This window comes from Xenopus tropicalis, chromosome 8 (assembly GCF_000004195.4).
Source record: "Xenopus tropicalis strain Nigerian chromosome 8, UCB_Xtro_10.0, whole genome shotgun sequence".
NCBI lineage: Eukaryota > Metazoa > Chordata > Amphibia > Anura > Pipidae > Xenopus > Xenopus tropicalis.
Genome location: NC_030684.2, coordinates 141,548,202 through 141,575,301, shown reverse-complemented (window position 1 = coordinate 141,575,301; position 27,100 = coordinate 141,548,202). Strand labels below are relative to the sequence as shown.

At 50.8% G+C, this 27,100-nt stretch overlaps 1 protein-coding gene across 1 annotated transcript in view; it reads left to right on the top strand.

Annotated features, from left to right (window-relative positions):
* smg5 (SMG5 nonsense mediated mRNA decay factor) overlaps positions 1-26,870 on the top strand; it is a 28,968-nt gene extending 2,098 nt beyond the window's left edge. Inside the window, 21 exon segments of the mRNA NM_001079154.1 lie at positions 1,837-1,935; positions 3,107-3,230; positions 8,331-8,487; positions 9,951-10,040; positions 10,184-10,273; positions 10,466-10,544; positions 12,666-12,791; positions 12,882-12,950; positions 13,849-14,057; positions 14,445-14,576; positions 15,399-16,079; positions 16,188-16,357; positions 18,536-18,611; positions 18,943-19,118; positions 19,532-19,690; positions 20,729-20,788; positions 20,873-21,032; positions 21,150-21,240; positions 22,506-22,580; positions 22,768-22,906; positions 26,156-26,870. Of these exon segments, the coding sequence (NP_001072622.1) occupies positions 1,837-1,935; positions 3,107-3,230; positions 8,331-8,487; positions 9,951-10,040; positions 10,184-10,273; positions 10,466-10,544; positions 12,666-12,791; positions 12,882-12,950; positions 13,849-14,057; positions 14,445-14,576; positions 15,399-16,079; positions 16,188-16,357; positions 18,536-18,611; positions 18,943-19,118; positions 19,532-19,690; positions 20,729-20,788; positions 20,873-21,032; positions 21,150-21,240; positions 22,506-22,580; positions 22,768-22,906; positions 26,156-26,239 (3,046 nt within the window). The 3' untranslated portion in view covers positions 26,240-26,870.
* The last annotated feature ends 230 nt before the right edge of the window (positions 26,871-27,100 follow it).

Below are 27,100 nucleotides of genomic sequence, written 5' to 3'. Positions count from 1 at the left end.
GGCTGTGGTGGAGGTAGGGCATATTGGGGGGGGTATGGGGGAGGAAGGGCAGATTAGAGGTTACTGGGGGAGGAGGAGCAGGTTGGCCTTGGAGGTTACTGGAGGAAGGTACAGAAGATAACCCGTGTATGGATCAGTCACTATGGATAATGGCGCAGCTGTCACTCTACACGGTGGGCACTTTCCTGGGTGACAGTTGTGCTGTACCTCCGGGTGGGACCCTGGCCAGTTCTGCTGCGGTGCCCCTTGCCCGGGAGCTACTGCTTATTGGGCCATAGTAACCCCCATTCTATGAAGAGAAGGCAATGGTTTTGGCTTATACTGATGGCAAGGTGAGTGACAGGTAGCCAGTAGCCCCCCGTGGGTGGCCAGCTTAATATTGTAGTCACATACACAACTGCTTTGAGTAGTCATACTCCAGTGAGGATAGGGAACCTGATTGGCTGCTCCTGTGTAGGGCCATGGGCCAATCAAACGTAAAATGGCATTCATGGTTGGAGCCCGGCCGTATGCACAGGGGCAAGCGGCACAAACTCCCAGCAATTAACCATTGCCATTCTGGGTGCTGATAACCAAAGGCCCATATATGGAATGGAGTGGTTACCTGCAGTAACCCATAACAACCGATAAGATGTTTGCTTTTAATCCTGTATCTGGTTTCTGCTGATTGGTTGCTATGGGTAACCGCATCTGGCCAAACTAAGTGCCTTGTATTACATAACCCCATAAGTGCATTTCTAACCCCTGCCTGTTATATCCCCCCTCCACTCCCACCTGTAATGCACCCACACTGCTGGGCTGGGCCTCCCATAGGTGCCTGTAACCGGATCTGGGTGGGGGCAGACCCAGCCAATTGTAGAGGCAAGATCTCTTGTTTCCAGAACTCACGGGGGGGTGGGGGGGGAGAAATGGGCCCCCTTTCCTATAAACGGAGGCTTCAGTTGCTGTGTTGTGCAAGGCATTGTGGGATAAGCGGAAGGAATGTGTTTTCTATTGGTTATTGGCATTAATATTTTATAGGTGTTACTGGCGCCTGAGGGCAGATGTGTCGCCGGTACCACTTTAGTAAATGAGCTTCACCAGCTGCTCGTGTGTGCTAATAGGGCGGCAGAACTGCTGCATTGTGTGGCCCTAATGGCACCGAGCGGTGGGGGGGGGTACGGGCAATAGTGTGTGCGTCTCCATTCAGCAGAGAGGGGTGTTTTTCCATTGCATTGGTTTCAGTCAGCTGCTTTACACTGCTTCCCAGGCACCCCTGCTCCTGGGCTGCTCTCTTTCCCATGGTCAGGCAGGAACCTCCCCCTGGGTAAGTGAATCCAATCTCCCCCCAGTACTTACCCAGGTACAGAGCTCTGATTCTCTGTACTTCCTGCTCCTGGGCTGCTCTCTTTCCCATGGTCAGGCAGGAACCTCCCCCTGGGTAAGTGAATCCAATCTCCCCCCAGTACTTACCCAGGTACAGAGCTCTGATTCTCTGTACTTCCTGCTCCTGGGCTGCTCTCTTTCCCATGGTCAGACAGGAACCTCCCCCTGGGTAAGTGAATCCAATCTCCCCCCAGTACTTACCCAGGTACAGAGCTTTGATTCTCTGTACTTCCTGCTCCTGGGCTGCTCTCTTTCCCATGGTCAGGCAGGAACCTCCCCCTGGGTAAGTGAATTCAATCTCCCCCCAGTACTTACCCAGGTACAGAGCTCTGATTCTCTGTACTTCCTGCTCCTGGGCTGCTCTCTTTCCCATGGTCAGACAGGAACCTCCCCCTGGGTAAGTGAATCCATGTATGCGGTGCAGTCCATTCATTGCTCTGTGGCGCTAACCCATTTGCTCTGTGTTGGCAGGGCCGTAGTGGAGACGGTGCACCGGCTGGATCTGATTATTTCCAACAAGTCTGCCTATCAGGAAGTTTTCAAGCCGGAGAATATCAGCCTCAGGAACAAGTATGTATAACCCAGTGCCTGGATATGGGCTGCTGTGGTACTGACCGGTGTCTGGGTCGGGCCTGGCCCTTACTGGGGGGTTGCTTAGTGTCAGTGAGGGGCCAGATCAGGGGCAGTAGGCTGTAACATGCAGGTACTGGGAGTGCAGTAACTGGAAATTCCCTTTTCAGAACATTGTTTTGGGTTTCCTTCCTGACCCACAGAACTGGGTAATTAAAGGGGAAGTATACGCTGCATGTGAGTAGGTTTTACAGACCTGAATTTAACACTGAAAATGCAGCTGAATGAGCTAAAGGCAGAAATGAGGCCTCTAACTGTCAGCAGTCTGTTCTGATTGTGCAGTGCTGGCGGTTAAAGGGGATATTAACCTAAACATTCACTTTTAGGTTATAGAGGGAGAGAATAGGGCTACGGTAACAGTTGTTTCTTAGTATTAAAGGGGTTATTCACCTTTAAGTTTCCATATGTTACACAATGGCCAATTCTAAGCAACTTTTTAATTGGTCTTCATTTTGATATCTTTTATTGTTTTTAAATTATTTCCTCTTCTGCCTCTTTCCAGCTTTCAAATGGGGGTCACTGACCCCGGCAACTAAAAAAAACTATTGCTCTGCGAGGCTACAGTTTTATTGTTGTTGCTTTTTATGCCTTCTCTTTCTATTTCACCCCACTACTATTCGTATATCAATCAATTTCTCAAACCACTCCCTGGTTGCTAAGGTAAATTCAACCCTAGCAACCAGATAACGGCTGAAATTCCAAATAGCTCTCTCTGCATTATACTAGTTATCTCAAAGGTGAACAACCACTTTGCGTCCTGTTTGAAAGTATTTGTCACCTTTTTATGGTTTACTTTGCCTTTACACTTGCCAGGCCAGTAGCACAGACCAGACGGCGGGGCTATTTTGGATCAGACGGGGAGTGCCGCTGATAATTTGCTGCCGTAACACCGATACCAATAACTGTTCATTTACAATTTACTGCAAATTAATTAGTGGCCTCACCCTCCCCACCTTTATAACACATTAGCGCTATCGCACCACTGATTGGCTAATTAGGGGCTTTACCCCTGCGCAGTGTTCACATAGAAGGGTAACGCCATAAATACGTGATTAAAGGCCACACTGGCGTGTAAGTAAGTAAGGGTCCCCTTCTTTGTCCCTCTGTACAGGTTACGGGAGCTGTGCGTGAAGCTTATGTTCCTACACCCCGTGGAATATGGGCGCAAAGCAGAGGAAGTGTTATGGAGGAAGGTGTACTATGAAGTCATTCAGCTCATCAAAACCAACAAGAAGGTAAGTTCTGTCCCACAATGCCCTTTGCAACCCATTCCTTTCTACCCTGTATACATACAGTCCCATGATGCACTGTGTATCCCATTGCCCCCTTCCCTCTATACATACAGTCCCATGATGCACTGTGTATCCCATTGCCCCTTCCCTGTATACATACAGTCCCATGATGCACTGTGTCTCCCACTGCCCCTTCCCTGTATACATACAGTCCCATGATGCACTGTGTATCCCATTGCCCCTTCCCTGTATACATAAAGTCCCATGATGCACTGTGTCTCCCATTGCCCCTTCCCTGTATACATACAGTCCCATGATGCACTGTGTCTCCCATTGCCCCTTCCCTGTATACATACAGTCCCATGATGCACTGTGTCTCCCATTGCCCCTTCCCTGTATACATAAAGTCCCATGATGCACTGTGTCTCCCATTGCCCCCTTCCCTGTATACATACAGTCCCATGATGCACTGTGTATCCCATTGCCCCTTCCCTGTATACATACAGTCCCATGATGCACTGTGTATCCCATTGCCCCCTTCCCTGTATACATACAGTCCCATGATGCACTGTGTATCCCATTGCCCCTTCCCTGTATACATACAGTCCCATGATGCACTGTGTCTCCCATTGCCCCCTTCCCTTTATACATACAGTCCCATGATGCACTGTGTATCCCATTGCCCCTTCCCTGTATACATACAGTCCCATGATGCACTGTCTCCCATTGCCCCTTCCCTGTATACATACAGTCCCATGATGCACTGTGTATCCCATTGCCCCTTCCCTGTATACATACAGTCCCATGATGCACTGTGTATCCCATTGCCCCTTCCCTGTATACATACAGTCCCATGATGAAGCAACGCTACGGGAGGAAACTAGAGTCACAGCTCCAACAGAGTGACTCTAGGAGCCTCTGGCGGGGCTTAAGGTTAATAACTGACTACAAGGCACCAACATCTGGTATGAAGATTGCGAACGGGACCCTGGCAGATGAGCTGAACACATTCTATGCTCGCTTCGAGTCTGCAGCTAAGGTCGGTAGTGATGCTAATGCATATGGTATAATGCATACTGACGACTCTGGCTGCAGACAGGAAGAATCTGTCAGTACCGGTAACACGTTCATCATCTCCGAGCATGATGTGAGAAGAGCTTTCAAGAGAGTGAACCCCAGGAAAGCGGCAGGACCAGATGGCATATCAGGTAGAGTCCTTAGAGCCTGTGCAGATCAATTGGCACCTGTATTCACAGAGATATTCAACATTTCCTTATCTCAGTCAGTGATTCCCACATGCTTTAAGGAGTCTATTATTGTCCCTGTTCCAAAGAAACCCCTTCCTACTTCCCTCAATGACTATCGTCCTGTAGCCCTCACCTCAGTAGTGATGAAATGCTTTGAACGTCTGGTCAGGGACTTCATCATTTCTTCATTACCCAACTCACTGGATCCACTGCAGTTTGCATACCGCTCGAACCGCTCTACGGATGATGCCATCTCTCATCTTCTCCACACAACGCTATCTCACCTGGACACTAGGGGGGGGAATTATGTGAAAATGCTCTTCATCGACTACAGCTCAGCATTTAATACCATAATTCCCTCCACACTCATCACTAAACTGGAGTACTTAGGTCTGAGCCCATCTCTGTGTCAGTGGATCTTCGATTTCCTAACTGGAAGACCACAGGCAGTAAGGGTGGGGGGTCAGGTCTCAGCCTCCCTCACTCTCAACACTGGTGCCCCTCAAGGCTGTGTTCTAAGCCCCCTGTTGTACTCTCTGTACACCTTCGACTGCGTAGCCACCACAAATTCCACATCCATCATTAAGTTCGCTGATGATACTGTTGTGGTGGGCCTGATCTCTGATAATGACGAGACGGCCTACCTGGAGGAGGTTGGAAATCTGGTGAACTGGTGCCAGAGGAATAATCTTCTTCTGAATGTCAGTAAGACAAAGGAGTTGATAGTGGATTTTAGTACCAAGCAGGTGAGGAATTACCAGACCCCCATCATCAACAAGAGCCCAGTGGAGAGAGTAGATAGCTTTCGATACCTCGGTGTTCACATCACACAGGACCTGTCATGGTCATGTCACATTAATACCGTGGTGAGAAAGGCGAGGCAGCGTCTCTACCATCTTAGACGCCTGAGAGGCTTCAGGCTGCCCTCTAGGGTGCTTAGGAACTTCTACTCCTGCACCATAGAGAGCATCCTGACGGGAAACATCTCAACCTGGTTCGGGAACAGTAACATGAAGGACAGACAAGCCCTACAGAGGGTAGTACGATTAGCTGAACGTATCATCTGTATCAAGCTCCCTGACCTTCAATCGATCTACAATAAACGTTGCTGGACCAAGGCCAGGAAAATAATGAAAGACCTCAGTCATCCTGACAATGGACTGTTCTGTCTATTGCGGTCAGGAAGGCGCTTCCGCTCACTGAAAGCCAATACAGAGAGATCGAAAAGGAGCTTCTTCCCGCAGGCCATACGAGCTCTCAATCATAACAACATCACATGGATCTAGGAACCATTGGGAGTTTCTGTCAAGGATTAAGCCTTTTTATTTTGCACACGTGGGACAATTGCACATTGCACTTTTCGCTCACTGCGAAGTTGAACTGTAACTCTTGCACATTATCATGCCAACTATTTGGCCATGGTTCTACATTGCACTACATACATATCAATTATTGCATTATTGTGTTCATTTATTTTTATCTTTTTATTCTTAACTTCTTATATTCTATATTATTCTAATTTGAGGTCATAAATAGTAGTCGTCTAAGCATTTCACTGCATATCATAATTGTATGACTGTGTATGTGACAAATAAAATTTGAATTTGAATTTGATTTGATTTGCACTGTGTCTCCCATTACCCCCTTCCCTGTATACATACAGTCCCATGATGCACTGTGTATCCCATACCCCCTTCCCTGTATACATACAGTCCCATGATGCACTGTGTATCCCATTGCCCCTTCCCTGTATACATACAGTCCCATGATGCACTGTGTATCCCATTGCCCCTTCCCTGTATACATACAGTCCCATGATGCACTGTCTCCCATTGCCCCTTCCCTGTATACATACAGTCCCATGATGCACTGTCTCCCATTGCCCCTTCCCTGTATACATACAGTCCCATGATGCACTGTGTATCCCATTGCCCCCTTCCCTGTATACATACAGTCCCATGATGCACTGTGTCTCCCATTGCCCCTTCCCTGTATACATACAGTCCCATGATGCACTGTGTATCCCATTGCCCCTTCCCTGTATACATACAGTCCCATGATGCACTGTGTCTCCCATTGCCCCTTCCCTGTATACATACAGTCCCATGATGCACTGTGTATCCCATTGCCCCTTCCCTGTATACATACAGTCCCATGATGCACTGTGTATCCCATTGCCCCTTCCCTGTATACATACAGTCCCATGATGCACTGTGTCTCCCATTACCCCCTTCCCTGTATACATACAGTCCCATGATGCACTGTGTCTCCCATTACCCCCTTCCCTGTATACATACAGTCCCATGATGCACTGTGTCTCCCATTGCCCCTTCCCTGTATACATACAGTCCCATGATGCACTGTGTCTCCCATTGCCCCTTCCCTGTATACATACAGTCCCATGATGCACTGTGTCTCCCATTGCCCCTTCCCTGTATACATACAGTCCCATGATGCACTGTCTCCCATTGCCCCTTCCCTGTATACATACAGTCCCATGATGCACTGTGTCTCCCATTACCCCCTTCCCTGTATACATACAGTCCCATGATGCACTGTCTCCCATTGCCCCTTCCCTGTATACATACAGTCCCATGATGCACTGTGTATCCCATACCCCCTTCCCTGTATACATACAGTCCCATGATGCACTGTGTATCCCATTGCCCCTTCCCTGTATACATACAGTCCCATGATGCACTGTCTCCCATTACCCCCTTCCCTGTATACATACAGTCCCATGATGCACTGTGTCTCCCATTACCCCCTTCCCTGTATACATACAGTCCCATGATGCACTGTGTCTCCCATTACCCCCTTCCCTGTATACATACAGTCCCATGATGCACTGTGTCTCCCATTACCCCCTTCCCTGTATACATACAGTCCCATGATGCACTGTGTATCCCATTACCCCCTTCCCTGTATACATACAGTCCCATGATGCACTGTGTATCCCATTGCCTGGATTATTGCTCCCTTCCCTATTAATTCTGCCCCACAATGCACTGCCTGGATTATTGCTCCCTTCCCTATTCATTCTGCCCCACAATGCACTGCCTGAATTATTGCTCCCTTCCCTATTCATTCTGTCCCACAATGCACTGCCTGGATTATTGCTCCCTTCCCTATTCATTCTGCCCCACAATGCACTGCCTGGATTATTGCTCCCTTCCCTATTCATTCTGCCCCACAATGCACTGCCTGGATTATTGCTCCCTTCCCTATTCATTCTGTCCCACAATGCACTGCCTGGATTATTGCTCCCTTCCCTATTCATTCTGTCCCACAATGCACTGCCTGGATTATTGCTCCCTTCCCTATTCATTCTGTCCCACAATGCACTGCCTGGATTATTGCTCCCTTCCCTATTCATTCTGTCCCACAATGCACTGCCTGGATTATTGCTCCCCTTCCTATTTATTCTGTCCCACAATGCACTGCCTGGATTATTACTCCCTTCCCTATTCATTCTGCCCCACAATGCACTGCCTGGATTATTGCTCCCTTTCCTCTTCATTCTGCCCCACAATGCACTGCCTGGATTATTGCTCCCCTTCCTATTCATTCTGCCCCACAATGCACTGCCTGGATTATTGCTCCCCTTCCTATTCATTCTGCCCCACAATGCACTGCCTGGATTATTGCTCCCCTTCCTATTCATTCTGCCCCACAATGCACTGCCTGGATTATTGCTCCCTTCCCTATTCATTCTGCCCCACAATGCACTGCCTGGATTATTGCTCCCTTCCCTATTCTATCTGCCCCACAATGCACTGGTGCTGCTGGTTAGCGATTGCCCTGTAACACTGTATGATACAAATAACGTTAATGTCTCTCTCGATTCCGTGTGCAGCACATACACAGCCGCAGCGCCTTGGAGTGTGCCTACCGCACTCACTTGATAGCCGGAGTGGGCTTTTACCAACACCTGCTGCTGTACATCCAGTCCCACTACCAGCTGGAGCTTCAGTGCTGCATCGACTGGACTCATGTCACCGACCCGCTCATTGGTTAGTCACCCTAATAATCTTCAAGCTGCACCCTATTGTGCTCCCATCCCGTGTTACCCAGCAGGATTACACGCAGGAAACACACGGCTGTGACTCTTTCCTACATGCTTGGTCGCACCGCTGCACTTGTGCACCCTGGCTTGCACGGGGGAGGATATAGTCAGCAGAAGGATCCCATTAGCAGGGCTTGTGTTAAAGGGATAGTGACACCCCTCCACATATACATGTCACTTTCCCTTTAATAAACAATCCGGCTGCTTCCCCCACAGACCCCCCTGCTATATACCTGTGAGACATTCCCTATGGCCTTGCTTTGGGATAGGGAATATATTGCTTATTATTATTATTATTATTGGGTGCCGTTATGCATTGGGGGTGCCCCCTGCTGAGCCGGCCAATACAGTAGGTGCCACGGGTATTAATGTTTGTGTTGCCAGGTTTAGGGAGTGTAACTATAGATCTGGGTACCTCTGGGAATTGCAGGCTGCTGCTGCAAATGGCCCGTTTCTTCTAAATGTCACTAATTGCCATATATATGTATATATCTCAATACAGTCACCCCTATAAAAACCTGCACCTACCTGAGCCCTAGAGCCTGTGTCCCATGGGTTTTGGGTGAACCTTCTCATTGCCATTTCGTTATATTTTTCTGTATGGATTATGAGCAAACTTAGGGGGCTGTTCCTGCTGAATTGTGCTTAGTACAGGGGAATCCCTATGTGCCATAGTTTTATGGTAACTCTCTGTACAGGCTATGAGCAAACGTAGGGGGCTGTTCCTGCTAAATTGTGCTTAGTACAGGGGAATCCCTATGTGCCATAGTTTTATGGTATCTCTCTGTACAGGCTATGAGCAAACTTAGGGGCTGTTCCTACTGAATTGTGCTTAGTACAGGGGAATCCCTATGTGCCATAGTTTTATGGTATCTCTCTGTACAGGCTATGAGCAAACTTAGGGGGCTGTTCCTGCTGAATCGTGCTTAGTACAGGGGAATCCCTATGTGCCATAGTTTTATGGTATCTCTCTGTACAGGCTATGAGCAAACTTAGGGGGCTGTTCCTGCTGAATTGTGCTTAGTACAGGGGAATCCCTATGTGCCATAGTTTTATGGTATCTCTCTGTACAGGCTATGGGCAAACTTAGGGGGCTGTTCCTGCTGAATTGTGCTTAGTACAGGGGAATCCCTATGTGCCATAGTTTTATGGTATCTCTCTGTACAGGCTATGGGCAAACTTAGGGGGCTGTTCCTGCTGAATTGTGCTTAGTACAGGGGAATCCCTATGTGCCATAGTTTTATGGTATCTCTCTGTACAGGCTATGGGCAAACTTAGGGGGCTGTTCCTGCTGAATTGGGCTTAGTACAGGGGAATCCCTATGTGCCAGAGATTTTATTTTTAATTTCAGCCAGAATATATACTTAGTCAGACATAGCCATTGAGCTGTTACTTATGTTCCCGTTTCAGGGTTTAAGAAGCCGGTGTCGGCCTCCACTAAGGAGATGGATTGGGCGAGGATGGCGTGCCACAGATGCCTGGTCTATCTGGGCGACCTGGGTAAGATGCATTCCTGTTCATATATATCGTGTGTGTTTATGGGTGTGTGTGTAAATATATATTTATACATACATATACATTTATAATACACAATATATAAAATAATATACGCACACATCAGACCAACTGTCGTCTCACTGCAGCTCGATACCAGAATGAACTGGCAGTTGTGGATACAGAGAAGTTGGCAGAAAGGTTCTACTGCCAGGCTCTCACCGTCGACCCTACAGTAGGTAAGCACTATGCATCTTCACTTTCCACGCGCTACAATTTGTAGTTCTGTTACAGCTGAAGAGAGAGCTATTGACTGTCCTTTGATCCAGGCGCACTTAAGGACAGCAGCAGCAGGAAGAAAGCACTTTGTTACCGCAGGAGGGCCGCAGTAGTCATACACAGCAACAACTAACTCTCTTTTCTTGTGATAGGGATGCCGTTTAACCAACTAGGCACGTTGGCTGGCAGCAAGTACTACCATGTGGATGCCACATACTGCTACCTGCGCTGGTGAGTGCCGCACCTGTCTGTGGGCTTATTGTGCTCTGTGGCACTGGGAGCTCCATTCCATTCAGCTCAATCAGCACAGTGTGTGGGATGGACACGTGCGAGTAGTGGAATAGCTAGGGGCTGGGCCAAGGAATGCCATCTCTGTGGGCGAGCAGCATTTGCTGTTCTGTTGACTTTTTGTCTGCTAATCCCACCCTTACACAGTTCTTTCTGCCAACAGAGGGCACGGGGGCAGTTTGAAATTGTGCTTGGCATATATGCCCGGTAACGTTATTCTCAAGATTATCCAGAAATGGGTTCCTTCCTGTAAGGGCAGTCAGGTTATGGGATTCCCTACCAAGAGAGGGGGAATGAGTGATACATTGGGGGTGGGGAGGGAAGGGGATCTCACCATCAGCATAGGAAGGGGTTCCTTACTGTAAGGGCAGTCAGGTTATGGGATTCCCTACCAAGAGAGGGGGAATGAGTGATACATTGGCGGTGGGGAGGGAAGGGGATCTCGCCATCAGCATAGGAAGGGGTTCCTTACTGTAAGGGCAGTCAGGTTATGGGATTCCCTACCAAGAGAGGCGGAATGAGTGATACATTGGGGGTGGGGAGGAAAGGGGATCTCACCATCAGCATCGGAAGGGGTTCCTTACTGTAAGGGCAGTCAGGTTATGGGATTCCCTACCAAGAGAGGGGGAATGAGTTATACATTGGGGGTGGGGAGGGAAGGGGATCTCGCCATCAGCATAGGAAGGGGTTCCTTACTGTAAGGGCAGTCAGGTTATGGGATTCCCTACCAAGAGAGGCGGAATGAGTGATACATTGGGGGTGGGGAGGAAAGGGGATCTCACCATCAGCATCGGAAGGGGTTCCTTACTGTAAGGGCAGTCAGGTTATGGGATTCCCTACCAAGAGAGGGGGAATGAGTGATACATTGGGGGTGGGGAGGAAAGGGAATCTCACCATCACCATAGGAAGGGGTTCCTTACTGTAAGGGCAGTCAGGTTATGGGGTTCCCTACCCAGAGAGGGGGAATGAGTTATACATTGGGGGTGGGGAGGAAAGGGGATCTCACCATCACCATAGGAAAGGGTTCCTTACTGTAAGGGCAGTCAGGTTATGGGGTTCCCTACCAAGAGAGGGGGAATGAGCGATACATTGGGGGTGGGGAGGAAAGGGGATCTCACCATCAGTATAGGAAGGGGTTCCTTACTGTAAGGGCAGTAAGGTTATGGGATTCCCTACCAAGAGAGGGGAGATGAGTGAATCGTTGGGGGTGGGGAGGAAAGGGGATCTCACCATCAGCATAGGAAGGGGTTCCTTACTGTAAGGGCAGTAAGGTTATGGGATTCCCTACCAAGAGAGGGGGGATGAGTGAATCGTTGGGGGTGGGGAGGAAAGGGGATCTCCCCATCAGTATAGGAAGGGGTTCCTTACTGTAAGGGCAGTAAGGTTATGGGATTCCCTACCAAGAGAGGGGGGATGAGTGAATCGTTGGGGGTGGGGAGGAAAGGGGATCTCCCCATCAGCATAGGAAGGGGTTCCTTACTGTAAGGGCAGTCAGGTTATGGGGTTCCCTACCAAGAGAGGGGGAATGAGTGATTCGTTGGGGGTGGGGAGGAAAGGAGATCTCACCAGCAGCATAGGAAGGGGTTCCTTACTGTAAGGGCAGTCAGGTTATGGGGTTCCCTACCAAGAGAGGGGGAATGAGTGATACATTGGGGGTGGGGAGGAAAGGGGATCTCACCATCAGCATAGGAAGGGGTTCCTTACTGTAAGTGCAGTCGGGCTATATGGGGTTCCCTACCAAGAGAGGGGGAATGAGTGATACATTGGGGGTGGGGAGGAAAGGGGATCTCACTATCAGCATAGGAAGGGGTTCCTTACTGTAAGGGCAGTCAGGTTATGGGATTCCCTACCAAGAGAGGGGGAATGAGTGATACATTGGGGGTGGGGAGGAAAGGGGATCTCACTATCAGCATAGGAAGGGGTTCCTTACTGTAAGGGCAGTCAGGTTATGGGGTTCCCTACCAAGAGAGGGGGAATGAGTGATACATTGGGGGTGGGGAGGAAAGGGGATTGGGGGAAAGGGGATTGGGGCCTCACTACAATATTTCTGCCCTCTCTCCCCAGTATCCAATCGGATGTGTCGTTTGAAGGTGCTTATGGCAACCTGAAGCGGCTGTACGACAAAGCTGCTAAAATGTACCACCAGCTGAAGAAGAGTGAGAGCCGGAAGCTGTCCCCGAGCAAGAAGAGGTAGAACGAGGGGCACGTGTTAGCGAGTGTTAGAGAGCGGGGCAAAGCCTTTGAGCCCCACAGTGATTCTCCCTGTTCTGTCTCTTTCAGGTGTAAAGACATTAAGAGGCTGCTGGTGAGTTTCCTGCACCTTCAGAGCCTGATGCAGCCCAAGAGCAGGTAAGTGCCACCCATGTGACCCACGGCATTTCCACTTCCTGCTGGCCTGCACCTCACAATATTAAAGGGGAACTGTTCCCTTTTTATAGACAGATATTATACATCCTTACTGAAATATCAGCTATTGTTAGAAATACAATGTTATTCTTCTAAGGGTTAAACTGGCCCCTCTAGGAACCTCCACTGGGTAAAATAATTCTCTCCTTGTAACCTAGCTGGTATTCTCTCTACTTCCTGTTGCTGGGCTGCTCTCTTCCCCATGGTCAGATTAGGTGATCCCAACTCAAAGGGGTGACCAGTACTTGGAAGTACAGAGAATCAGAGCTCTGTACCTGGGTAAGTACTGGGGGGAGATTGGGTTCACTTACCCAGGGGGAGGTTCCTGCCTGACCATGGGAAAGAGAGCAGCCCAGGAGCAGGAAGTACAGAGAATCAGAGCTCTGTACCTGGGTAAGTACTGGGGGGAGATTGGATTCACTTACCCAGGGGGAGGTTCCTGCCTGACCATGGGAAAGAGAGCAGCCCAGGAGCAGGAAGTACAGAGAATCAGAGCTCTGTACCTGGGTAAGTACTGGGGGGAGATTGGATTCACTTACCCAGGGGGAGGTTCCTGTCTGACCATGGGAAAGAGAGCAGCCCAGGAGCAGGAAGTACAGGGAATCAGAGCTCTGTACCTGGGTAAGTACTGGGGGGAGATTGGATTCACTTACCCAGGGGGAGGTTCCTGTCTGACCATGGGAAAGAGAGCAGCCCAGGAGCAGGAAGTACAGGGAATCAGAGCTCTGCACCTGGATTAGTACTGATTGAATATGGGATGCACTTAGTCGTTACTGACCAAAGGAAAGAGAACAGACAAGGTGTGACCTACTGGAATTTCTGACTCTTCCCCTCGTTGCAGTTCCATAGAGGCCGAGCTGACCTCCCTGTGCCAGTCCGTCCTAGAGGACTTCAACCTCTGCATGTTTTACATGCCCACATCCCTCAACATGAGCTCGGCCAGTGAGGACGAGGAGGAATACGAGGGGGGCTATTCCTTCCTGCCCGACTTGCTTGTCTTCAGGATGGTGGTGATCTGTCTGATGAGCGTCCACAGCCTGAAGCGGGCAGGTAACCGCGTGTGGACATTACTTGGGTAATACAGACGAGAGCTCAGAACTGATCTTGTGTATGTCCAGTGGTGTGTGATTTAAAATGTCTGGTTACTAGGTTTGTTTTCCGTAGCAACCAGATAGTCTTATGTCTTGGAAGATGTGTTCAGATTGTACTGAGATGTGTAAGAGGTGGTGTTGTCCTCTAGGTGGCGCAACCCTATAATGAGTTTAACAGTTAGGCCTATAGCTGCTCAGTTTCACTTACCCTAGGGTGGGATCTCTAGCTCCCCCTAGCTGTTGCTAGGAATATAGAACTGCTTATTGCAGGGAGATGTTGAATGGTACCAGTATTCTTTATAAGCAGGACCTTTATTAATTCTCCTCTGTGCTTTTGTATTTTCAGATTCCAAACAGTACAGTGCTGCTATTGCCTTCACCCTGGCGCTCTTCTCTCACTTGGTCAACCATGTTAATATACGGCTGCAGGCCGAGCTGGAGGAGAGTCCCTTGCCCGCCTTCAAGAATGACAGCCCAGGTGAGATCCCGCCTCTAGCATGCCCAGCCAATCGCCTTCTTTTCCATGTCATTCGGGACTCTTGCTTGCCCTTTCTGTGCTGCCTGTGCTTTCAAAAATAAATAAGACTTTTACTATAGAGCAAGCAGAATAATAGGGGAATGTAAGTTTTATTTAAACGGGTAGTTCACCTTAGTCAACTCTGTTGTAGAATGGCTAATTCCAATCACCTTTTCAATTGGTCTTCATTACTTAATTGCTGTCTGCAGCTTTCAAATGGGGGTCGCTGACCCCGGCAACCGAAAAACTATCACTCTGTGAGGCTCCAGTTTTATTGTTACTTTATATAACTAAATTTTCTGTTCAGGTCCTTCTCCTATTCATATATCAGTCTCTCATTCAAACCACTCCCTGGTTGCTAAGGTAATTTGGACCCTAGCAACCAGGTGACGACTAACATTCCAAACTAGAGAGCTGCTGAACAAAAAGTAAAGTAACTAAAAAAGGGCAAATAATAAAAAATGAAGACCAATTGCAAATTGTCTCAATGTAACACTCTCTACAGCATGCTAAAAGTTAATTCAAAGGTGAACAACCCCTTTATTAATTTGGCCCTTTCTAAATTACCTTTAACTGCCCCGAGCTCAGTCATATGCTGTGGGCCCTCCCCCTGTGTGGCACCCTCACTTGCCCTCTGCACCCATTTGAATGACTATAACCAGCACAGAGGGGGAACATGGGGATACAAAGCAATGCATGGAGCTGCTGTACATTAGGGCTTATACAGTAGCTGGGCACTGGTTGCAGGGTCTCCTTGCCCCACTCACCAGCTTTGCTTCACAGATGACCACGACTCCAAAGAAGTCTCCGAGGTGATCGTAAAAGACGCCGACCCGGAGCCCGAGATGGCTCAGAACCAAACGAGGAAGCAGCAGAGGACGAAGTCCAACAGCAAAAAGAGCCACAAGTACTCTCGCCTGTCCCGACTTCGGAGGCGCCGTCACGCCCGCAAGTTGGACGAGAGTGACCTGAGCGAGGGTTTCGACTCGGACTCCAGCCGCGGTTCCGCCAAGGGCAGCGATATCTCGGAGAGCGGGTCAGAGAAGAGCGACGAGGAAGCAGCTTTCGACGTGGAAACGGACTCCGACATGAACAGCCAGGAGTCTCGCTCGGACCTCGAAGACATGGAGGACGATCCGTACGAGCGCAAGGGAATCCGGGAGCCGAAAGACGCCCTAAAGAACCCAACTGAGGAGCAGGATGCAAAGATGGCAGCTTCCACCAAGGGTGAAAGCCAAGAAGTCCCCATTAACGGGCCTTGCCCAGCCAGCGGTGAGGGCAGCATCGCCAGCAACCTCCAGGCTATGTCCTCCCAAATGTTCCAGACCAAACGCTGTTTCCGACTGGCACCCACATTTACCAACGTCTTAGTGAAACCTGCGGCAGAACCTGCCAACCCCACCGCTGAGGTACCGACGCCACTGGTGAACGGCGACACGGAGAAGCAAAACTCAGTGGAACAGGGTAAGTTCATTTAATCTTAATTTACTAAGTAATTACCCCCCCATCTTGGCTTCGGCAACTACTGAATGGCTAATTCATGCTGTGTGGCTCTGTCTGGTTTGCACACAGAAGACGGATCCGATTCGGAAGAGAGCATGTTAAGCAGCAAGTCTTGTCGCAACGAGAAAACTCTGCAGGAGCGTCTGGAGATCATCACTAGCGAAGGCTTATTGGTCACTGTCAAGATCTTCCTGGATTGGCTGCGGGCAAACACTGACATTGTGATCATGTGTGCTCAGGTACGCACCCATTGGTCCCACGCATGGTACTGTCATTAGTACAGTTTGGGCCTAGGGGGGACTGACCCATAAACACGTCGGTACCATTAGTACAGTTTGGGCCTAGGGGGGACTGACCCATAAACACGTCGGTACCATTAGTACAGTTTGGGCCTAGGGGGGACTGACCCATAAACACGTCGGTACCATTAGTACAGTTTGGGCCTAGGGGGGACTGACCCATAAACACGTCGGTACCATTAGTACAGTTTGGGCCTAGGGGGGACTGACCCATAAACACGTCGGTGCCATTAGTACAGTTTGGGCCTAGGGGGGACTGACCCATAAACACGTCACTGCCATTAGTACAGTTTGGGCCTAGGTGGGACTGACCCATAAACATGTCGGTGCCATTAGTACAGTTTGGGCCTAGGGGGGACTGACCCATAAACACGTCGGTGCCATTAGTACAGTTTGGGCCTAGGGGGGACTGACCCATAAACACGTTGGTACCATTAGTACAGTTTGGGCCTAGGGGGGACTGACCCATAAACACGTCGGTACCATTAGTACAGTTTGGGCCTAGGGGGGACTGACCCATAAACACGTCGGTGCCATTAGTACAGTTTGGGCCTAGGGGGGACTGACCCATAAACACGTCGGTACCATTAGTACAGTTTGGGCCTAGGGGGGACTGACCCATAAACACGTCGGTGCCATTAGTACAGTTTGGGCCTAGGGGGGACTGACCCATAAACACGTCGGTGCCATTAGTACAGTTTGGGCCTAGGGGGGACTGACCCATAAACACGTCGGTGCCATTAGTACAGTTTGGGCCTAGGGGGGACTGACCCATAAACACGTCGGTACCATTAGTACAGTTTGGGCCTAGGGGGGACTGACCCATAAACACGTCACTGCCATTAGTACAGTTTGGGCCTAGGGGGGACTGACCCATAAACACGTCGGTGCCATTAGTACAGTTTGGGCCTAGGGGGGACTGACCCATAAACACGTCGGTGCCATTAGTACAGTTTGGGCCTAGGGGGGACTGACCCATAAACACGTCGGTGCCATTAGTACAGTTTGGGCCTAGGGGGGACTGACCCATAAACACGTCGGTGCCATTAGTACAGTTTGGGCCTAGGGGGGACTGACCCATAAACACGTCACTGCCATTAGTACAGTTTGGGCCTAGGGGGACTGACCCATAAACACGTCGGTGCCATTAGTACAGTTTGGGCCTAGGGGGGACTGACCCATAAACACGTCGGTGCCATTAGTACAGTTTGGGCCTAGGGGGGACTGACCCATAAACACGTCACTGCCATTAGTACAGTTTGGGCCTAGGGGGGACTGACCCATAAACACGTCGGTGCCATTAGTACAGTTTGGGCCTAGGGGGACTGACCCATAAACACGTCGGTGCCATTAGTACAGTTTGGGCCTAGGGGGACTGACCCATAAACACGTCGGTACCATTAGTACAGTTTGGGCCTAGGGGGGACTGACCCATAAACACGTCGGTGCCATTAGTACAGTTTGGGCCTAGGGGGGACTGACCCATAAACACGTCGGTACCATTAGTACAGTTTGGGCCTAGGGGGGACTGACCCATAAACACGTCGGTACCATTAGTACAGTTTGGGCCTAGGGGGGACTGACCCATAAACACGTCGGTGCCATTAGTACAGTTTGGGCCTAGGGGGGACTGACCCATAAACACGTCGGTACCATTAGTACAGTTTGGGCCTAGGGGGGACTGACCCATAAACACGTCGGTGCCATTAGTACAGTTTGGGCCTAGGGGGGACTGACCCATAAACACGTCGGTGCCATTAGTACAGTTTGGGCCTAGGGGGGACTGACCCATAAACACGTCGGTACCATTAGTACAGTTTGGGCCTAGGGGGGACTGACCCATAAACACGTCGGTGCCATTAGTACAGTTTGGGCCTAGGGGGGACTGACCCATAAACACGTCGGTGCCATTAGTACAGTTTGGGCCTAGGGGGGACTGACCCATAAACACGTCGGTACCATTAGTACAGTTTGGGCCTAGGGGGGACTGACCCATAAACACGTCGGTGCCATTAGTACAGTTTGGGCCTAGGGGGGACTGACCCATAAACACGTCGGTGCCATTAGTACAGTTTGGGCCTAGGTGGTACTGACCCATAAACATGTCCATTTTTTCAGAGCTCTCAGAGTCTGTGGAACAGATTGTCGGTGCTTTTAAACCTGTTGCCATCGGCCCCCAAGATACAGGAAGCAGGTAAGCGTATACATTGGGGTTATGTTGTTAAAGGTACTAAGTTTGCCCGGGAGCAGTAACCCATAGCAACCAATCAGCGGGTAGAATTTACTGGTCACCTGTTTAAATGCAAACATCTAATTGGTTGCTATGGGTTACTGCTCCTGGGCAAACTTTAGTGCCTTTTATTACATATGGGGGATAGAGTCATTATATCTATGTAGTGCTTCTATATTTGTGGGGCAGATATTGATCGGGCAAGCTCAGTCTGGGGTAGGTAGTCAGCCTTATGTGTCACGTGGGTGTAATTATGGTATAGACAATAAGCCTCACTGTGATTGGTCGTTGTCAGGAATCCCACTTTCCAATGAAGTAAGGAACCTTCTGATGGACTCGGAGCTTCCGGACATCAACAGCCACCTGTTGCTTCCAGAGGACGCGGCACTGCGTTACCTGCCGCCCCTACGCCCGGCGCACAGGAAGATAAACTTTGAGCAGGAGCGGCCGGCGCTGACCGTACTGGAGGAGGTAGTGTCCTGCTTGGCTGGAAAAACTGCATTCGCTTTACTGCACTGTTGTTTATTCTTTAAAGGAGGAATATATAAGGGGGAACCTTAACTTCCCTGCCCAATAACAGTGCTTATGGGGGGCGAGGGAGGAAATTACACCCCCCGGGGGGGTTACTGATACAATAGGCTATATTTATCCAGCGCTCTTTATTCCTTAGTCATTCCCCAACAGCTGCAGCTTTTCCTAGGGACATGGTTCTGCCCAGATATGATTGGCCGCCATCGCTCGGATGGAATATGATCCCGCCCCCCCCCCCCTTGTTTCCAGCTGAGGGTTTAATGTTAGGGATTAGCAGCAATGCCAGGCCAATTGTGTTCCATCTATAGGAAGTAGTTGAACTATTCCTAAATCCTTCTCCCCCCCCCCCCCAGTCTGTCGCTCGCAGTTGCTACATCCGGAGCTTTGGGCACTTCTTGACCCGGTTACAGGGCAACGTCCTGCATTTCAACCCTGAGCTGGGGATCTTCACCAGCATCGCCGAGCCCGGGCACGACAACATCCTCCATCAGGCACAAGCTCAATTCCGCATGGTGAGTGGTAGGGCGCCCAAATGGGTGCCCCCTTTTCTGTCTCCCTGAAAGGAAGCTCTGCCGGCCCAGAATCCATCCCTGCTGGGGCTCCTTGGCCCACAGGTCCCCCTCTGCCTAACTATTCATGCTAGGGGGTTAGGTGGGCGGTGTGGGTCCCTTGGGTGGCGGTGGTAGGGGGGGTTGCAAGGCCCCAGCAATTCCCTCAGTCCGACCCTGGTCATTGGTTGGGCAGCAGTTTACCTGTTCTACAATGTAGCTTCCATTATGGGCTCAGCCTTATTTAAAGGGGAAGTTAAGGTATAAATAAGGCTTCTATAAAGGTCCCCATACACAAGCAGATCCGCTCGCTTGGCGATGTTGCCAAGCGAGCAGATCTTCACCCGATATCCCCACCTATGGGTGGGCGATATCGGGGAGCATTTAAATAAAAAAATTATTCGATCGTTTGGCCCTGGGGATTGGATTATGTGGGCAGCAATGGGGCAGTCGGTTCGGGGACCGCATCAACAAGCCCATGCCGTCCCCAATCCGACTAGATTTTTTAACCTGCCCAATTGATATCTGGCCAATTTCAGGCCAGATATCGGTCGGCCAGGCCCGTCGGTAGTGCCCATACACGGGCCAATAAGCTGCTGAATCATCCAAGGGACCCATATCAGCAGCTACAATCGGCCCGTGTATGGGGACCTTAAGTCCATATCATTCTAGGATGTTTCTATTTGGTGGCATTAAAGGGTAAATATAACAAAGTGAGGGCAGGCAGGGGCAGTTATTACCAGAAGCAAAGCCTACCTGCCCCCCCCCCCCAGTCTGGGAGGACACAAGGGATCCCGGTCAGGGGAGCTGAGGTCTCTCTGCGTGCCGGCGCTTCACATGTAAGTGAGGGGCAGAGTGGGAGTGATGGCAGCAGCTGGCACGGCGAGGGGCTCTGATTGCTTCCGCCGGGAAGTGGAACCCAATCCCCTGGGTATTTATAAGCTTAGCGCAAGGGTGTGCCTGCCAAGGTTCATCACCATTTCCTGCGTCTTTATTTCCCAGGCTCAGGAAGAGGCTCGGCGGAACCGACTCATGAGAGACATGGCGCAGCTGAGACTGCAGGTATGTAGAGTGTGGCATGATGGGAATGGCGCCGACGCTCACTATCGGGGGTAATAACTCACATTGGTCAATCTCTGCTCCCAGCTGGAGGTCTCACAGCTAGAGGGCACCCTGCAGCAGCCCAAGGCTCAGTCGGCCATGTCACCCTACCTTGTTCCCGACACCCAAGCACTCTGCCAACACCTGGGCGTCATCCGGCAGCTAGCCACCAGTGGGCGCTTCATTCTCATTATACCCCGCACAGGTACCGACGCCGGGCATCCTATTGCCCCCTATATTTATTCTAATATGTATAGACTTCCTGTTTATCTGTGCCAAGTATGGGCAATACCAACTATCACTGTCCTTCTCCCCCCCCCAGTTATAGATGGTCTGGACTTCCTGAAAAAGGAAAACGCAGGTGCCAGGGATGGAATCCGATACTTAGAGGCGGAATTTAAAAAAGGAAACCGGTAAGCGGAGCATCACTTTTATTATAAGGGATAATGTACCCCCTACTGTAAATGATAAGGATATTAGCAGTCACTGAGGGGTTCTGTGCCCCCCATATAAAGGCACAAGGCTGCAGGCTGAGTTATACAGGGAACTCTGAGTATCACTCATGTATTATAAGGGATAATGTACCCCCTACTGTAAATGATAAGGATATTAGCAGTCACTGAGGGGTTCTGTGCCCCCCATATAAAGGCACAAGGCTGCAGGCTGAGTTATACAGGGAACTCTGAGTATCACTCATGTATTATAAGGGATAATGTACCCCTACTGTAAATGATAAGGATATTAGCAGTCACTGAGGGGTTCTGTGCCCCCCATATAAAGGCACAAGGCTGCAGGCTGAGTTATACAGGGAACTCTGAGTATCACTCATGTATTATAAGGGATAATGTACCCCCTACTGTAAATGATAAGGATATTAGCAGTCACTGAGGGGGTCTGTGCCCATATAAAGGCACAAGGCTGCAGGCTGAGTTATACAGGGAACTCTGAGTATCACTCATGTATTATAAGGGATAATGTACCCCCTACTGTAAATGATAAGGATATTAGCAGTCACGGGGGGGTTCTGTGCCCATATAAAGGCACAAGGCTGCAGGCTGAGTTATACAGGGAACTCTGAGTATCACTCATGTATTATAAGGGATAATGTACCCCCTACTGTAAATGATAAGGATATTAGCAGTCACTGAGGGGGTCTGTGCCCCCCATATAAAGGCACAAGGCTGCAGGCTGAGTTATACAGGGAACTCTGAGTATCACTCATGTATTATAAGGGGTAATGTACCCCCTACTGTAAATGATAAGGATATTAGCAGTCACTGAGGGGTTCTGTGCCCCCCATATAAAGGCACAAGGCTGCAGGCTGAGTTATACAGGGAACTCTGAGTATCACTCATGTATTATAAGGGATAATGTACCCCCTACTGTAAATGATAAGGATATTAGCAGTCACTGAGGGGTTCTGTGCCCATATAAAGGCACAAGGCTGCAGGCTGAGTTATACAGGGAACTCTGAGTATCACTCATGTATTATAAGGGATAATGTACCCCCTACTGTAAATGATAAGGATATTAGCAGTCACTGAGGGGGTCTGTGCCCATATAAAGGCACAAGGCTGCAGGCTGGGCGCTATTATAAGTTGCCCTGCAGTGCTTACATTATTAGCCACTCTTAGCCATAGCCACACTCTCACTGCCGATCCTCGTGTTTATGCTGCAGGTACATTCGCTGCCAGAGAGAAACAGGGAAGAGCTATGAGAAGAACAAGCTGAAGAGGCAGGACACAGATGCATGGTAAGGCAGTGAGTCGCTGGTCCCCCCCCCCCCCCCATCCCAATGGACCGGTCTGACTCAAGACTACAGAACCTGCCAGGATCAGGCTGTGGAGTCGGTCTGTACTCGCAGCATTATTGCACTAGCAGCTTTCCTCTAGGTGAGTCCCCCCTCCCAGTACGGGCTAACTGCCCCCTGTCTCCCACAGGCACCTCTATAAGATCTTGGACAGCTGCAAACAGCTCACCGTGTCCCAGGGGGGCAATGACGACGACACAGCAGGGATGGTCACAATCATAACTGGTTTCCAGCTCAGTGACTCGGGCAGCTTCTCCCCTGCAATGCAGGTCAGTAACATGTCTGTGTGGGGCTGAAAGGGAGGGCAGTATCACGGAAACGGGGGTAGATAAAAGGAACAGCCTCCCAGCAGGGCCGGTGGGATTAATACAGTAAGGGGCATAGATACAGGGAACAGCCTCCCAGCAGGGCCGGTGGGATTAATACAGTAAGGGGCATAGATACAGGGAACAGCCTCCCAGCAGGGCCGGTGGGATTAATACAGTAAGGGGCATAGATACAGGGAACAGCCTCCCAGCAGGGCCGGTGGGACTGATACAGTAAGGGGCATAGATACAGGGAACAGCATCCCAGCAGGGCCGGTGGGATTAATACAGTAAGGGGCATAGATACAGGGAACTGCCTCCCAGCAGGGCCGGTGGGACTGATACAGTAAGGGGCATAAATACAGGGAACAGCCTCCCAGCAGGGCCGGTGGGATTAATACAGTAAGGGGCATAGATACAGGGAACAGCCTCCCAGCAGGGCCGGTGGGATTAATACAGTAAGGGGCATAGATACAGGGAACAGCCTCCCAGCAGGGCCGGTGGGACTGATACAGTAAGGGGCATAGATACAGGGAACAGCATCCCAGCAGGGCCGGTGGGATTAATACAGTAAGGGGCATAGATACAGGGAACTGCCTCCCAGCAGGGCCGGTGGGACTGATACAGTAAGGGGCATAAATACAGGGAACAGCCTCCCAGCAGGGCCGGTGGGACTAATACAGTAAGGGGCATAGATACAGGGAACAGCCTCCCAGCAGGGCCGGTGGGACTAAAACAGTAAGGGGCATAGATACAGGGAACTGCCTCCCAGCAGGGCCGGTGGGACTGATACAGTAAGGGGCATAGATACAGGGAACTGCCTCCTGGTGGGACTAATACAGTAAGGGGCATAGATACAGGGAACTGCTTCCCAGCAGGGCCGGCGGGACTGATACAGTAAGGGGCATAGATACAGGGAACTGCCTCCTGGTGGGACTAATACAGTAAGGGGCATAGATACAAGGAACAGCCTCCCGGTGGGACTAATACAGTAAGGGGCATAGATACAGGGAACAGCCTCCCAGCAGGGCCGGTGGGACTGATACAGTAAGGGGCATAGACACAGGGAACAGCCTCCCAGCAGGGCCGGTGGGACTGATACAGTAAGGGGCATAGATACAGGGAACAGCCTCCCAGCAGGGCCGGTGGGACTGATACAGTAAGGGGCATAGATACAGGGAACAGCCTCCCAGCAGGGCCGGTGGGACTGATACAGTAAGGGGCATAGATACAGGGAACTGCCTCCCAGCAGGAGTGGTGGGACTGATACAGTAAGGGGCATAGATACAGGGAACTGCCTCCCAGCAGGGGTGGTGGGACTTATACAGTAAGGGGCATAGATACAGGGAACAGCCTCCCAGCAGGGCCGGTGGGACTGATACAGTAAGGGGCATAGATACAGGGAACTGCCTCCCAGCAGGAGTGGTGGGACTGATACAGTAAGGGGCATAGATACAGGGAACTGCCTCCCAGCAGGGGTGGTGGGACTTATACAGTAAGGGGCATAGATACAGGGAACTGCTTCCCAGCAGGGCCGGTGGGACTAATACAGTAAGGGGCATAGATACAGGGAACTGCCTCCCAGCAGGGGTGGTGGGACTTATACAGTAAGGGGCATAGATACAGGGAACTGCCTCCCAGCAGGGGTGGTGGGACTGATACAGTAAGGGGCATAAATACAGGGAACAGCCTCCCAGCAGGGCCGGTGGGATTAATACAGTAAGGGGCATAGATACAGGGAACAGCCTCCCAGCAGGGCCGGTGGGATTAATACAGTAAGGGGCATAGATACAGGGAACAGCCTCCCAGCAGGGCCGGTGGGACTGATACAGTAAGGGGCATAGATACAGGGAACAGCATCCCAGCAGGGCCGGTGGGATTAATACAGTAAGGGGCATAGATACAGGGAACTGCCTCCCAGCAGGGCCGGTGGGACTAATACAGTAAGGGGCATAGATACAGGGAACTGCCTCCTGGTGGGACTAATACAGTAAGGGGCATAGATACAGGGAACTGCTTCCCAGCAGGGCCGGCGGGACTGATACAGTAAGGGGCATAGATACAGGGAACTGCCTCCTGGTGGGACTAATACAGTAAGGGGCATAGATACAGGGAACAGCCTCCCAGCAGGGCCGGTGGGACTGATACAGTTAGGGGCATAGATACAGGGAACAGACTCCCAGCAGGGCCGGTGGGACTGATACAGTAAGGGGCATAGACACAGGGAACAGCCTCCCAGCAGGGCCGGTGGGACTGATACAGTAAGGGGCATAGATACAGGGAACAGCCTCCCAGCAGGGCCGGTGGGACTGATACAGTAAGGGGCATAGATACAGGGAACAGCCTCCCAGCAGGGCCGGTGGGACTGATACAGTAAGGGGCATAGATACAGGGAACTGCCTCCCAGCAGGAGTGGTGGGACTGATACAGTAAGGGGCATAGATACAGGGAACTGCCTCCCAGCAGGGGTGGTGGGACTTATACAGTAAGGGGCATAGATACAGGGAACAGCCTCCCAGCAGGGCCGGTGGGACTGATACAGTAAGGGGCATAGATACAGGGAACTGCCTCCCAGCAGGGGTGGTGGGACTGATACAGTAAGGGGCATAGATACAGGGAACTGCCTCCCAGCAGGGGTGGTGGGACTTATACAGTAAGGGGCATAGATACAGGGAACTGCTTCCCAGCAGGGCCGGTGGGACTAATACAGTAAGGGGCATAGATACAGGGAACTGCCTCCCAGCAGGGGTGGTGGGACTTATACAGTAAGGGGCATAGATACAGGGAACTGCCTCCCAGCAGGGGTGGTGGGACTTATACAGTAAGGGGCATAGATACAGGGAACAGCCTCCCAGCAGGGGTGGTGGGACTTATACAGTAAGGGGCATAGATACAGGGAACTGCCTCCCAGCAGGGGTGGTGGGACTTATACAGTAAGGGGCATAGATACAGGGAACTGCCTCCCAGCAGGGGTGGTGGGACTTATACAGTAAGGGGCATAGATACAGGGAAATGCCTCCCAGCAGGGCCGGTGGGACTGATACAGTAAAGGAAAAGGAGGGGGAGGCTGAAAGGGAACATAGGGAAGTGCTACTTTACAGAAAGGGGGTAGATACAGGGAACAGCCTCCCAGCAGGTAAGAATTGGGAGGGTACCATTCTGTACCAGAGGGGTGCCCCTAGTTGTGCCAGTAACCATGTCGTGCCCACACAGACGGCCCTGCAGACAGCTTCCAGCGCCAACATCGAGATTAAGAACGTGCTGGAGTTCTACAGGCAGTGGAAGGAGATGGGCTGAGCGTGGGAAGCCACAGGTGATGGAGAAAAGCCTTCTGCTCCCTCTCTCGCCCACCGCGGCCTCCGAAATCCAAAATGGCGACTCTTTGGAATCCAAACAAAACACACAACATCGGTGACAGCAACCAATCGAAACCAGCGAGCCAATAATAATAATAATATAAAGACGCACGTTCTCTGTCTCTCTTGCACAAACGCGCTGCTTCCCTACGCCGTACGGCGGGGCCTGTCGGAGGAACGGAGGGGCATTGCCGCCGGGGCTGGAAGGGGCGGCCATTCATCTCTTACTGTGTGACCCTAGTGTTTGTGACCACTGGCCTAGGCCCAGCTTCCAGTTCCCCCTCGGCTGATTGGACCGGAACATCAATCATCTTTCCTTTTGTGTCAAGTGTGGTGACAGGAAAGAGTTACCCCCCCCCCCCCCACTTACCCTTGTACCCCCGGTACCTGCTTCTCTTCCCCTTTGTGCTACAGATATTGCCCCCCCAGCTCCCATTCCATGCCCACCCTATCCCAGCCTCCCCCACCCAGTTCTTTACCCCCCTGTTTTCTTTTGTTAGATTCTTGTCAGAGGGAGTTCTGTGGGTGCCCGAGTGGGACTGCAGGAGAATAAAGGAAACAGTGCTATTTTATTTATCACTTTTGTCTTTCTTCTGGCCTCGGGTTACTACAGGGGTGTTATGGGGGAGGCTGATATTAATAGGGTGGGGTATTGGGGGGAGGCTGATGATATTAATAGGGTGGGCTATTGGGGGGAGGCTGATGATATTAATAGGGTGGGGTATTGGGGGGAGGCTGATGATATTAATAGGGTGGGGTATTGGGGGGAGGCTGATGATATTAATAGGGTGGGGTATTGGGG